General features: G+C 42.4%; 1 protein-coding gene across 1 annotated transcript in view; it reads right to left on the bottom strand.

Moving 5' to 3' along the window:
- The window catches only part of fntb (farnesyltransferase, CAAX box, subunit beta), a 145,936-nt gene that overhangs the window by 68,153 nt on the left and 61,923 nt on the right, over window positions 1–15,860 (bottom strand). Inside the window, exons 4-6 of the mRNA XM_072485483.1 lie at window positions 11,018–11,109; window positions 7,473–7,619; window positions 490–573 (exon numbers count right to left, since the gene is read on the bottom strand). Of these exons, the coding sequence (XP_072341584.1) occupies window positions 490–573; window positions 7,473–7,619; window positions 11,018–11,109 (323 nt within the window). The remainder of the gene's footprint in view (window positions 1–489; window positions 574–7,472; window positions 7,620–11,017; window positions 11,110–15,860) is intronic.

Genomic DNA, 15,860 nt, shown 5'->3' on the forward strand with positions numbered 1-15,860 from the left:
TCGGAGAATCCCGCCCCCCCCATCTCTTTATGAAAATTCAGGTCTATGTTCCACTCATTGTGTATTTAAAAGGTGGGATCTCCCAAGTGTTTATCAGAACAAATGCAACAGTTTAGTTTTCTTTCACCAGGCAGCAAGTTTTTGTATGAAATAAAGTAATTCAAATAATCTTTCTTATCTGTCTGTATTTTAACTGAAATTATGCATTGGAAAGAAATAGATCATGCAATCGATCTATTGAGTAAATTATGCAACACATAAAAAACAAATTCAGAATTAGACAGTTGCTCAAAAATTGAGACCAATGCACAAAGTCATACATATCATTATGCCCCTTACAGTTAAAATTAATTAAAGCATTTCACAGTAAATACATTAGACATAGATTGCTCTGCCCAAAAGATTATTGCCAGGTCAAATTATTTTAAGCAGCTTCAATCACAGTGTTCAGTGCCTTCCAATAAGAAGACAATCATAATCAAAACTCACCTGACATCAACTTCTCCACACACATGCATAGTGAAGGAACCATTCGGCTGCTTCACAGAGTGTAGAAATTCTAGCAGTTTTTCCCTGCAATGAGACAAAGTAGCAAGACTCAGACTTGGTTCAGCCACAATTAAATCTATGATATTTCAAATTTAAGTTACCGATTGCTATAAATGATCAGGGAATATGTTTTAGATTTTTTCTGCCATGTTCAAAGTTTACATTTGAAGTGATAGTGAATTGTTGCAAGGTGACATTGATGATGAATTGGAAGCCAGCTTCTGCATGGCTTGATAATACTAAGATATTTAAGTGATGAAACAGAGGTTATTACATTCAGAAAGATTAGATTCCTCTTACAGCCCAACCCCTTCAATACCACATAGCAAATATGTAAGCAGAAACATGTTCACAATCTTCTTCCCTCTAACAATTTATAGGCATTTTTTAGTAATGGCTTGGGTTATTGGAAAGTGTGTGTTTGTGGAGAGGTGGGGGTAGGGGAGGAAAGAGGAGAGAAGCGAAGCAGGAGGTCTGGTGAATCGCTTTCCACAAAGAGGTTAGGGATTCAACACAAACTTCTATCCTGTCAGTGAATTCAATACTTCAATTTGACAGATTCTTGTTTGTTAGTCATTGGTCATTGCAAAAAGAACCATTTGTGAGAATGGTCATCATTCAATCTACAAATGATAACTTCTAATCCTCCTACCACTAAAATGCATTTGAAGTCACAGGGACATTAAGCGCGCTTACAGAATAAGTGAAGGATACGTTCCACACCACGTACATGCTGCATCAGCATCATTTAGACCTTACTAGACCACAGCATTTCTTTTCAGACCCTGATTTGCTCTGGGTTTCGTTCAATGGGCAACCCTGGTGTGTGCTAATTAGCCCCAAGGATTGGTTTAAGACCTCAGAGGACGGCAAGGACAACTCCTTTCTGAACCAAAGCTTGGGGTTTTGCCACTGTTGGAAGTGAATCAATATTGTATTTCTATTACTCAAAAAAAACAATTTTCTAACTTCAAATTGGGCAGGCCTTTGTAATTATATCGTACAGAATTACCTGTATCAACATTTTAACTATTTTCATTTTATCATCTGAAGTACCTCGGCATACAAATGGATAAATGCACCAATTGTAATCAGTGCTGGCTTTTTGGTGGAGGGTGTGCTGCATTCTGATCGCATAAAAGCGAAACACTGCAGATGCTGGAAATCAGAAATAAAAGAGAAAATGCTGGAAAAACAGCAGAACTGGTAGCATCTGAGGAGAGAGTTAACTTTTCGAGTCTAATATGACTGAATTTGGTTCCGATCCCCTGTTGTTAACTCAGTTTCTTTCTTCACAGATGCTGCCAAACCCGAGTTGTTCCAGCACTTTCTGTTCTTATTCATGATCATACAGTTTCATTCAATACAACGAAGGGCATTTACCATTTTTAATACAAAAAACAATTTGTGACAAAAAATACCAAATAAGGAACAAACAAATACAAGAGAACGAAATAAAACATAAAAAGACAGAAAAAGTAAAAATATGTATTTTTTAAATGTCCAACACTGACTTCTAAAGGGATAAGACTTCATACTTACGCCAGAGTAGCCTTTAAAAATTCACTGACATCTCAAAGCACCAGGTCTAGCATCACCTGGTATGTTTAATGAATAACTAGAAGTAGACAATTTCACACCATTTCATGGATTTAAATGCTGTGTCTATCGGCAAGGTCCTATCATTGCCACAACCACAATCCTAGCATCGCATTGTGCCGTGAGGTGGCACAATGGTTAGCACTGCTGCCTCACAACACCAGAGACCCAGGTTCAATTGTGACCTTGGGTGAGTCAGTCTGGAGTCTGCACATTCTCCCAATGTCTGCGTGGGTTTCCTCCGGGTGCTCCAGTTTCCTCCCACAGTCAAAGATGTGCAGGTTCGGTGGATTGGCCATGGTATAATTGCCCCTGAATATTCAACGGTTAAGTGGCGTTATGGGGATAGGGCAGGGGAGTGGGCCTGGGTAGGATTCTTTTAGAGGCTTGGTGCAGACGTGATGGGCTGAATGGCGTCCTTCTGCACTGCAAGTATTCTGTGATTCTAACCTGTGGAGCACCACAACTTCTAGATTTAAATATTTAACTGCGCCGCAGTACAATCCAGCCATAATTATTACTAATGCAAAATCCGAGCCAAAGACTCCATGAATAGCCAACCACACAAAAAAAAATTCCATTACAGACATTGGACCAAGTTACAAGTCTGACAGGTAATGACAAAGAGTAAAAAATTATTTTATTGATTTTGAATTGAAGTGAAGTTTTTGCAATCTACTGAAATCTGATATGTTTTTCCTGGTTGTTACTAATTATAGTAGTAAACGTGATTTCTAGTTTGCAGACCGGGATACATAGCTTGTCATAGACAGAGACATAGAACATACAGTGCAGAAAGAGGCCATTTGGCCCATCAAGTCGGCACCGACCCACTTAAGCCCTCATTTCCACCCTATCCCCGTAACCCAATAACCCCTCCTAACCTTTTTGGACACCAAGGGCAATTTATCATGGCCAATCCATAACCTGCACATCTTTGGACTGAGAGAGGAAACCGGAGCACGTGGAGGAAACCCACGCAGACACGGAGAGAACATGCAGACTCCGCACAGACAGTGACCCAGCAGGGAATCGAACCTGGGACCCAGGAGCTGTGAAGCCACAGTGCTAACCACTATGCTACCGTGATGCCCAGAATGTTAGAATGTTAGTTACACAAACTGAATTAAAGTCTTTAATTGGCAGTATAATGGAATTTATTATTCAGCATATGGTAATCCATCGGTAATAAGGACTTGCTTATGGGGGAGAAATATTTGGTTCCTCACACGAGAGAAGAATCTAAACAGTGCCTGAAAGTCAATGGTTGATTGGAAAGGAAATCAAATCTCAAGGTCACCATCAGCAGACATCATTCCATCAAAAGCTAGCCTCACCACACATTAGCAATACAAAAAAGTAACAGTTCCTCTAATACAGCACAACCACTGAATAATGAGTAACTCTATAATATGGCCTGCAAGTTACCCGGAAGCTGCATAACCATTGTGGAGGAACTTTACTTTGAATGGTTGAAGAGACTAATGGCCTCGAAGTAGGATTTAATAATAATAATCGTTATTGTCACAAGTAGGCTTACATTAACACAATGAAGTTACTGTCTAAAGCCCCTAGTCGCCACAATCCGGCGCCTATTCGAGTACACAGAGGGAGAATTCAAAAATGTCCAATTCACCTAACAGCACGTCTTTCAGAACTTGAAGGAGGAAACCGGGGCACCTGGAGAAAACCCACGCAGACACGGGGAGAATGTGCAGACTGCACACAGACAGTGACGCAAGCCGGGAATCGAACCTAGGACCCTTGTGCTGTGAAGCAACAGTGTCACCCACTGTGCTACCGTGCTGCCCAGATTCTATGAGTGTGAGAAGAAGGGTGAATTCTAGCAGCACTGGGGTGATGGTAGGTGGGTATTGTGAGGGAGGGGAGTGGGCTGGTCTCTGGGTGCATGTGAGGAAGTCTGGATATGTGATAGAAATTAATGGAGTGGGGAGAAAGAGGGGTTGACATCAGAGAAGTGCAAGGATGGAAGGGGAAAAGAAGTCCAAGAGTCTGACCAGTGCCATCTCCAGCCACAGTTCTTGCTGCTGTTGTATTCTAAACTGTTAGTCTGAAACCTGGGTTATACTAATGCTGTATTTAACAAAAGTATCAACAGTGATACTTTTATTAACAGGATTTATCCTTCCAATACAAAATACTATAGGTGGGATTCTCCGGTCGCCGACGCCGAAATCGCGTTCGGCAATCGGCCAAAGAATCCCTGTTCACAACCGAATCAAGAGCGGTGCCGCTTTCGTGATGCTCTGCTCCTCCAAAGTGACGTACTCGGAGTGTATGGTGCACGCCGTATTGACGGCCACAGGACATTGCCTGAGGCTCACCCCCCCCCCCCCCCGATTCTCTGCCCCCGACCGGCTGAGTTCCCAACGGCATCGGTCGCGTGTGGTCTCATCCGTCGGGAACTTGGCGTGGCAGCTGCAGACTCTCCAGTCTCGCCACAGTCGGGGGAGGGGCAGGGGGACTTTGACAGGGGCTGGGGGCACTGTTGGGGGGGTCGTCCGGGGCTCATGAGCCGACCAAAGGGGGGGCACTATTTTGCAGGCCGGGTCTGTAGGCCGCCACCGTGTGCATGTGCGGCCACGGACCCGGCAATTCTCCGGGCGTATCGGCAGCTGGAGCCGGGTGCTCTACGCTGCCTTGATGCTAGCCCCCAGCCAAACGGAGGATCGGTGGCCATTTATTCTGTCGTAAAACGCCACCATTCCCACGCCGTCATGGGCACATAGCCTCAAAATCGGAAAATTACAAAAAAGATAGAACGGGTACTCCTGGAGGGGAGATCAAAATTCTCAGATTTATCTTAGATCATAGAACATTACAGCGCAGTACAGGCCCTTCAGCCCTCAATGTTGCGCTGACCTGTGAAACCACTCTAAAGCTCATCTACACTATTCTCTTATCGTCCATATGTCTATCCAATGACCATTTGAATGCCCTTAGTGTTGGCGAGTCCACTACTGTTGCAGGCAGGGCATTCCACGCCCTGACTACTCTCTGAGTAAAGAACCTACCTCTGAAATCTGTTTTATATCTATCTCCCCTCAATTTAAAGCTATGTTCCCTCGTGCTAGACATCACCATCCGAGGAAAAAGGCTCTCACTGTCCCACCCTGTCCAATCCTCTGATCATCTTGTATGCCTCAATTAAGTCACCTCTTAACCTTCTTCTCTCTAATGAAAACAGCCTCAAGTCCCTCAGCCTTTCCTCATAAGATCTTCCCTCCATACCAGGCAACATTCTGGTAAATCTCCTCTGCACCCTTTCCAATGCTTCCACATCCTTCCTATAATGCGGTGACCAGAATTGCACGCAATACTCTAAATGCGGCCGCACCAGAGTTTTGTACAGCTGCAACATGACCTCATGGCTCCGAAACTCAATCCCTCTACCAATAAAAGCTAACACACCGTATGCCTTCTTAACAACCCTCTCAACCTGAGTGGCAACTTTCAGGGATCTATGTACATGGACACCGAGATCTCTCTGCTCATCCACACTGCCAAGAATCTTACCATTAGCCCAGTACTCTGTCTTCCTGTTATTCCTTCCAAAATGAATCATCTCACACTTTTCTGCATTAAACTCCATTTGCCACCTCTCAGCCCAGCGCTGCAGCTTATCTATGTCCCTCTGTAACTTGTAACATCCTTCCGCACTGTCCACAACTCCACCGACTTTAGTGTCATCTGCAAATTTACTCACCCATCCTTCTACGCCATCCTCCAGGTCATTTATAAAAATGACAAACAGCAGTGGCCCCAAAACAGATCCTTGTGGTACACCACTAGTAACTGGACTCCAGTCTGAACACTTCCCATCAACCACCTCCATTTCTCTTCTTCCAGCTAGCCAATTTCTGATCAAAACTGCTAAATCTCCCTGAATTCCATGCTTCCGTATTTTCTGCAGTAGCCTACCGTGGGGAACCTTATCAAACGCTTTACTGAAATCCATATACACCACATCAACTGCTTTACCCTCATCCACCTGTTTGGCAACCTTCTCAAAGAACTCAATAAGGTTTGTGAGGCACGACCTACCCTTCACGAAACCGTGTTGACTATGTCTAATCAAATTATTCCTTTCCAGATGATTATACACCCTATCTCTGATAAACCTTTCCAAGATTTTGCCCACAATAGAAGTAAGGCTCACTGATCTATAGTTACCGGGGTTGTCTCTACTCCCCTTCTTGAACAAGGGGACAACATTTGCTATCCTCCAGTGTTCTGGCACTATTCCTGTTGACAAAGATGACTTAAAGATCAAAGACAAAGGCTCAGCAATCTCCTCCCTAGCTTTCCAGAGAATCCTAGGATAAATCCCATCCGGCCCAGGGGACTTATCTATTTTCACCCTTTCCAGAATTGTTAACACCTCCTCCTTATGAACCTCAAGCCCTTCTAGTCTAGTAGCCTGAATCTCAGTATTCTCCTCGACAACATTGTCTTTTTCCTGTGTGAATACTGATGAAAAATATTGATTTAGCACCTCTCCTATCTCCTCGGACTCCAAGCACAACTTCCCACTACTGTCCTTGACTGGCCCTACTCTTACCCTAGTCATTCTTTTATTCCTGACATATCTATAGAAAGCTTTAGGGTTATCCTTGATCCTACCTGCCAAAGACTTCTCATGTCCCCTCCTGGCTCTTCTTAGCTCTCTCTTTAGGTCCTTCCTAGCTAACTTGCAACTCTCGAGCGCCCTTACTGAACCTTCATGTCTCATCTTTACATAAGCCTCCTTCTTCCTCTTGACAAGTGTTTTGACTGCCTTAGTAAACCACGGTTCCCTTGTTCGACCACTTCCTCCCTGCCTGACAGGCACATACTTATCCAGGACACGCAGTAGCTGTTCCTTGAACAACAGGTAGCTACATGAAAACACAACATGTCACTGGTGTTATCGTCAGTTTGCTGCCATAGACTGAGGGAGTGATCAACACCATTTCCTGCTCCTGGCTGCTAATCCAGTCACTTCAATCGTAGCTGGTGTCAATGTTAGGTCCAGATGCTTGGGGGTTACTATCCAACATTGGGGAAAATGCTGACTTTCTTCCAAATTATGGCAACCAGTCAGAGTTGGATCATGTCAACGGAGTATGTTTTAATATGAGACATACATGACATGTTTGCATTCAGCTATTTTTATACCAGCTAAATTGAAGAACTCATATTTTGGATACAAGTTACCCGTTGCCTTTTGGTACACAATACACACTTTCTTGTTTGGAGCATCATAAAAACCCAATTTTATGTCAGTTAGGATATTTTTTGTACTATCCCTTAATAATGCTTACCTGTTAATAACATTATATGCCTCTTCCGTGCCTATAATACAGAGCGCATTCACTGCTGCATATGTTGGAGCAAGATGTGGCTCTTGGCCTGGTCCACCACCAAATCCACCATTTGGACTTTGACATCGTGTCAGGAATTGACTCATGCTAAATGGGGGGAAAATGTAATTGTGAACTGATAGACGACCAAAACGTCAAATCATTCTCAAGTCATTTGCCATTGCATAAATGATTTTTAATACTTTGACACAGAGCCCATTAGTGACTGATCACCAGGAACAACCCATTTCAGTTAAGAGAGGAACTATCTGTATATTTCCCATGCAAAATACCTGTGCATTGGCTGCCCTCCATTCCCAACTGTGACTCACACAGTCTGGAATTTCCTCCAAGACACAACACGGAAGCTAAATCCGAAAATACACCCAATGTTGCACCCATTTTGCAAATGTCGACCCATTTCCAAGTATCCTCCAAACTCACTTGAATACACTGGGACTTAAAATGTGTATAAATCAGTGGAAAGAGATGATGTAATCGTTTGATAGTGCAGAAACTGAGTATTGCTGAAAAAAATAAATGTTGTCAAAGATTTTCGTCTTGCACACATTAGGACAATCGCAAGAAATTTTCTTTGGAAGGTAGGCGACTGAGGGGGTGATCTTATAGAAGTGTATACGGTCATGAGAGGCATGGATAGGGTGAAATGCACTCAGTCTTTTTCCTAGGCTTGGGAAATCGAGAGCTAGAGGGCCTGGGTTTAAGTTAAGAGGGGAAAGGATTAATGGGAACTTGAGGAGCAACTTTAAAAAAAAAAAATTTTTTATACACAGAGGGTGGTACGTATGAGAAATGAGCTGTTGGAGGAAGTGGTTGAGGTAGGGACATTGACAACATTTAAGACATTTGGACAGATACATGGACAGGAAAGGTATAGAGGTATATGGTCCAAATGCAGGCAAATGGGGTTGGCTTAGTTGGGCTTTTTGGTTGGCATGGAACAGTTTGGGCCGAAGGGCCTTTCTCCGTGCCTTAGATTCTATGATTCTAATACCACTGCAAGATTGGCCTTATCGGCAACCTTGCAAATAGGGCCCAAGCCATTTGCTCACCAAGCAAGCTTGATGCTGAAATGGGGACCACCTAAAACATCCTGTGGGGTAATGACTACCCTGATTAGATCATTTCATACTGTATATCGCACAACCTCATGATCAGACTCATGGCCGTCACTTTTAGCCCTGAAAAGTGCTCAGCCTACCTCAGATTACCCTGGAAGGGCAAAGTATCTCAAACAAATTGAGCAACACGTGAAGTTGCTACTATACAGGAGTAAAATGAGTGGTATTCGCTACTAGGGGATGCTGCCGTCAAACCAAAATGACATTCTGCCTATCACACAAATGAAGGATGTGGTTTATGAATTTCAGTGCCAGTGTGATATGAGGCATGTAGGCCCTATGTCCCCAAAGGCTGGTGGATCATTTCAAAATGCACGTTTCTTCCACTGTTCACAATGAGCAAGGTACAGACCAGACTCAACCAGCCCGTGCTTGTAAAACTCAAAACACCATGTTCAACATTAGATATGATTCTGCGCTTGGGCATTTGCTAAATAATCCTCGGTGTGCTAAAAATTATGCTGACAGCCAATTTACAATCGTTAGGCAGGCTCACAATGTGGTGCATTTGCATGTACAGGTACTGGAAGCTACATATATGAATACATAAGAGCCCTGTCCTTTGCAGACAGAAAGCCCATGTACATACATTGCGCCTGTTTCAGCTAAACAAAATAATTGACAGCTATTTGCTGGTTCATTCCTCGGCAATCAGAGTCAAGTTGCCTAGTTGAAAGTTTCAAACAATGCCTGACAGTTAACTGTCAGTCACCATTAACTGGTGTATTCTCCTTGGCAACACCTCTATCAATCAGAGTCCACTTGCCAATCTTCTCATACAGTATAAAGTTGTTGTTTCCACTGACATTGGTATTCTTGTGGTTATCCTGATGAGTTCAAGCCAAAAAGCTTCGACAAACTGATATTCTTGTGATTGTCCTGATGAGTTGAAGACAAAAGGCTTCAACAAACAACCTCTTTTTAGCAACAATAAAGAGATAATGGGTTGGAGTTTGCATCAGCATCGAAGCAACAGTATTTTCCACTGACTTCAAGCACCATTCAGAAGCTCAAACCATAAGCACTCTCTGCAGACTTTAAGAATGGCCGACATACTGCATAACCATGAAGCCAAGAGTTAGGAACTTGCAAGAAACTGTCAACTTTTAGTTTCACTTGGAAGCCTCTTCTGGGCATGTGATGCAATGTGACTGCAATCAGATGTTACCTCTGACACAAGACATAATAGGATGTTATGCACATCGGCTCAACAAATCATTGTTTAACCCACAATCCTTATTGTGCCACCTGTATAAGCTAACTTATGGGAAGGAAAGACATGAGAAAGAGAAACAATGAATCAAGCAATGCCCCTCCAATTCTTATATCATTTTGTCTGTGTTTATCCTATTTTGCTTTCACAACAGTGAATGGCTGGATGATATAAAATATCATTTTAAGCCTCGTAGACTTTTTTCAAAATTCACTCACGGGATGAGGGCACCATTGGCTAGGACAGGATTTATTGCCCATCCCTGGAGAAGGTGCTGGTGAGCTGTCTTCTTGAACTGCTGCAGTCCGTGAAGCGTTGATACAATCACAGTGCTGTTAAGGAGGGAGTTCCAGGATTTTCACCCAGCAACAGTGATATATTTTAAGTCAGGGAGGTGAGTGACTTGGAGGGCAACCTCCAGGTGTCGGCGTTCCAAGGTATATGCTCCTTTGTCCTTCTAAATGGTAGCGGTCATGGGTTCTGAAGGTGCTGCCTTTAGGTTTAGTTAGTTCCTGCAGTGCACCTAGTAGATGGTACACACAGCTGCCACCGTTTGTCAGTGGTGGAGGGAGTGAATGTTTGTGGAAGGGGTAACAATCAAGTGGACTGCTTTGTTCTGGATGGTGTGTCAAGCTGCTTCAATGTTGGAACTGTACTGATACAGGCAAGTGGAGAGTATTTGATCATGGCTTGTCCTTTGTAGATGGTGAACAGGCTTTGGAGAGTCGGGAGGCGAGTTACTCAACACAGGATTCTTAGCCTCTGATCTGCTCTTATAGCCACATATTTACATAGCTAGGCCAGTTCAATTCCCGGTCAGTGGTAACTCCAGGTAGTGGATGATATAAATAGTTGATAGTGGGAGATGTAGACTCTCTTTTCCAAACTGCTAATTGAGTTTTCTAACACTGTGAGTCTCTCTAGGTCCCTCAAATCAGTAATACCACCCCCTGCCCTAAAATATCAGCAGTTACTGTGTGAACCTATGCCTTGTTACAATATGGAAGGAATAGGGACTGCAAGATTCAGCCAAGGATACTTGTGAAAATGTTCAAGTACAAACCAGGTCCATTCAAGCTACAAATATAAAACTCAAATTTTCAACAGCAGGCATTCAACAATAATAATGATCTTAGGCTTTGTATACTCACTCGGAAGCCATGCGGTCATCAATTGGCTCACCCAGCAGCTCCAAGCTGTGCAGGATCCAATAACAGAGCCAGGGTCGACTGGCATCCAAACACTGGAGCAAAACCAGAAACATTATTTATAGCCACATAATAACAAGAGAAACACAGCTGGAAACAAAAGTGGAAATGCCTTATATATGCAAGATTATCAAATGGATAGAAACATTATTGCTTTTTTTAAAATGCAAGTTATTATGCCACATTTGTCCAAATACAATGCATTTACTAAATAAAGCATGTTAAATTAGAATACTAAAATATACGCAATCCTCAGACATCAACTAATGGACTATAGACTGAGAAACAAATACTCCTGCCCAAAACAGTATGAAAACAAAACATTTGTTGCTGGTTTTAAACAAAGGCGATGCATGTCATTTAGTATGGCATTTATGGGAAATTTTAGATTAGTATGAAATTAATAGAACACTGGTTTAGCCTCACCGGAGGTGCTGCATCCAATTCTGGGCACCACACTCTAGCAAGGATGTGAAAGTTTTAGAGAAGGTGCAGGAAAGATTTACTAAATAGTTCCAGGGATGTGAGCTTCCATTGCGTCATTAGATCGTCACAGCAAGGACTACTCTCCTTAGAGAAAGTCAAGAGGAGCTTTGCTAAAGGTGTTTAAAATCACGAGGAGTCTCAACAGAGTAGATAGAAAGAAACTATTCCCATTGACGGAAGGGTTGAGAACCAGAGGGCCACGCCTTGAAGTGGCTGGAAAGAGAAGCAAAGGCGGTATTAGGAAAAACTATTCAACACAATGAGTGTTTGCGGTCTGGAACGTACTGCCCGATGGCAGAGGCAGCTTCAATCATGGTCTTCAAATGGGAATTGGATACTTATCTGACAAGAAAGAAATTGTAGGGCTACAGAGAATAGGAGGACGGTAGGATTGGCAGGTTGCTCTTAAAGAGAGGCAGCACGGACACAACAGGCCTAAAGATCTCCTGCGCTGTAACCATTCTATGATTCACCATCGTTTACGGTTGATGTTCTCTGCTCTATACCCTCTTTCGCAACATTCAAGGCTGACTCTCTGGTACTAAAATATTCCATCCCCTCACTCCACTACTGACAAACATCCCCATTACTTTAACTTGCCCAGCATTTTCATTCCTCACAAATTATCCTTTTTCCATTGTAGGGTGGCCCAATTTCCTACTTGACCTACCAAGTCTCCCCTTTACTTATCCTGTCTGATTGATACAATCAATATTGAACACCTCTTTGAAATCAAGATTTCACTCCTTCATTCTTCCCAAGGCCTCACCGTCTATAATATATTCCATACAAGTGTTGTGAGGGCTCATGTATTGGAGTACATTCTCATCCATGGGCAGACCGGTAGCACAGTGATTAGCACGGTGGCTTCACAGCGCGAGGGACCCGGATTCAATTCCCGGCTTGGGTCACAGTCCGCGCGGAGTCTGCACGTTCCCCCTTGTCCGCATGGGTTTCCTCCGGGTGCTCTGGTTTCCTTCCACAAAGTCCCAAAAGACGTGCTTGTTAGGTGAATTGGACATTCCGAATTGTCCCTCAGTGTACCCGAACAGGCGTCATAGTGTGGAGACTTGAAGATTTTCACAGTAACTTCATTGTAGTGTTAATGTAAGCCTACTTGTGACACTAATAAAGATAATTAGTATTACTGAATGCCCTTTCTCATTGAGCTCACTGTTACTGTTCCGTCACTCAATCGCACCCTGCATCACCTCTTTCCATCATATCTGTTCATTCCAATTATTGTTTGCTGAGGAAGACCGAGTCTGAAGCCCTCCTTCTGTACTGTACAGATTATATGGTCCACACTTTCTTTGCCCCTATTCTTTCTTTTCCCAGCCCACTCCTGTACATTTTTGATTCTCTTATTGAATTAGGAACCTGAATTTTATGAACCGTCTTGATTTTCTTCATATTTATATTTGTAGTCATCCAAGGAGCTCCAGCTTTGAATGTCCTTCCTTTCTCTCTTGTGCAGTGCCTGGACCTGAACTACTTCCTCCTTAAAAGGCTTCCCATTGCTCAATTACTGCCAACCTTCAATTCCAATCCAGCTGGAACGAAACTCTTTTAGGCTCACTAAAATTACCCCTCCTCCAGTTGAGTGTTTTCACATTGATTGTTCATTGTCCTTTTCAACACTACTCTAAACCTCATGTTCTGATCACAGATTTCCATATCTCTCCTATCAATCATGCTCTACCTGCCCCACTTCGTGCCCAAGGATTGAATCCCGCAGTGCTTTTTTTACTTGCAGATTGGCAACATACTGATCAAGAGATTTCTCCGATGCAAATCCTCCATTTCTATGTCCTTTGCACTGTTATTTCCCCAGTCTACATTGGGGTAATTGAAGTTCCCCATTATCACAATGTAAAATTGTTCCATCTTTCTGTAATTTGTTCCTCTAACTCCTTCTCACCATTAGTTGGTCTACAGAATACACCCGGTTCTAAACAAATAGGTTCCACCTTTGAACCCTCAAGGACATCATCCATTTCTAATGGTGTACTAGTATCTTTACTACCAGATAAAACCATAGAATCCCTACGGAGCAACCATTGGGCCTGTACTGACCCTCCAAGAGAGCATCTACCTGGGGGGAGGCAATGGCATTGTGGTATTGTTGCTGAGCTAGTAATCCAGATGTTTGAATCCCACCAGGGAAGATGGTGACATTTGAATTCAATAAAAATCTGGAATTTAAAGTTTAATGATAACCATGAAATGATTGTTGTAAAAATCCATCTGGTTCATTAATGTTCTTTAGGGTAGGAAATCTGTCGTCCTTATCCAGTCTAGCCTACATGCGACTCCAGACTCGCAGCAATGCGGTTGACTCAGGGATTGGAAATAAATGCTGGCCCGGCCAGCGATGCACAGATCCCATGAACAAATAAAAAATAAGGCCCACTCCCTTGCCCTATCCCTGCAACCTAACGTACACATCGTTGGGATACTAAGGCGCAATTTAGCACAGCCAATCCACCTAACATGAAAATTTTTGCACTGCTGGCCTCCTTCTATTTTCCCTTTTTAATCTTTCCTAAACACATTGCAGCTAGAAATATTAAGTGCCCATTCCTTCACTTTGTGCAGGTCTCATGTGCTGACTTGTGCCTGCAGTTCACCAACCTCGTTGACCAGGAACCAGTCATCTACACACATGCATTCCAAACTCCTCTTAGGTGTGCCTCACATTCTCTCTCCCCCCCCCCCCCCCCCCCCCCCCCCCCCCCCCCGTGTTTGATCCCTCCTATTTATGAACTATTCTTCATTCTAATGCTATTTGTCTCTTGCAGGTATAAAGGTCCTGCTGCCACACATTTGTGGAGTACCTCGGTTTGAAAAAAAAAATCCATTAAAATATTTGTTTGTACTTCTGTTTGTCTTTGCTGCAATATGGTTTTGTGGTTCCTTTGATTTTCTAATATCACGTCATAGTGACCATTAATCATTTGTGAATAATGTCAGGAACAGTTGACCATGGAGGAGGGGATTCATAGCCAAGCCCCAACATGTCTTCACCTTACATTGGCACCTGCACAGCACAAGCAAAATTTTTTGGATGGCAATGTCCAGCCAGAATCCTTGCTGATATTCCTCTTCCTAAACCAGAAGCAATAAGGCCAATTCTAGCAGTCCCATTGCCACCATTGATTAAAAGCAGCAAACAGAACGAACCAACAATCAAAACTGGGGAATAACCTGAAACTATTCTACTCTTCAGAGCTCAGCTGTTCATTTGAGAACCTGCCGGCCATCATGAAAGATTAAATTAAGCTTTAAATAGTATGACAATCTCTAAAAGGATTAAATGCATTTAATCCGTAGTGGATCACTTGGACATAGCACTCCATGAACTCCTTTCTGTTAGATAAGGCTCAGTCGGACATAGTATATTTAAACTGCTGCAGTGATTACTATTATCTTAAAAGGTTCTAATTTAAGACTTCATTTCTCCCTCTGAAAATCCAACCTGGACAATGTACTTTTTTACCCCCTCAGAAAAATATGTGACAAATAACTGATGTTCCTGTTTGAAAGCAGCCATTTTCTTGAATAACCTGGTCAATAGTTCATTTGAGAAAACGGAGCACAATCTTAGAAGAATTAATGGTTTGGAATTTGTGGTTGTTATAATGATGACAATGGTCAGCTTTCATGAATATGATGGTGTAAAACTGACGACTCCCGGTATTTGCACAATCACAGTGAAATATGTAAGTATGGAAATCATTATCAGTCACAACCATGCTCCTCCACTGGATGCATTGTTGTAAACTTCGCAAGTGCGCAGAATCAATAATTTGACATACTTAATTTTTAAAAATGCATTACACTTCCTGTAAAATGAATCAAAATATTTAAATTGACAAACTTGTTGAACGATATGTAATATAGTTCATAATGTTATTCCTAGCCATAACTGCTAAACAACCTTTCTGGCCCGAAACAATTAATTTTACAAGTCTGGAGGAACAGTCCCTCCATTCCAAGATAAAAATTCCATTTATTTTTAAAATACAAATGATCTTTTTTAGAAAAAATTATTATTACAGCTTCTACTTCAAACCCACTTGTATGTCCCAATCTTTATTTCATTCGCTGTGAAACTGACTGATAATCACTGCAACCTTTCTGGCCCTAAACAATTAATTTTACAAGTCTGGAGGAACATTCCCTCCATTCCAAGATAAAAATTCCATTTATTTTAAAAATAATACAAATGATCTTTTTTAGAAAAAATTATTATTACAGCTTCTACTTCAAACCCACTTGTATGTCCCAATCTTTATTT

This window comes from Scyliorhinus torazame, chromosome 2 (assembly GCF_047496885.1).
Source record: "Scyliorhinus torazame isolate Kashiwa2021f chromosome 2, sScyTor2.1, whole genome shotgun sequence".
NCBI lineage: Eukaryota > Metazoa > Chordata > Chondrichthyes > Carcharhiniformes > Scyliorhinidae > Scyliorhinus > Scyliorhinus torazame.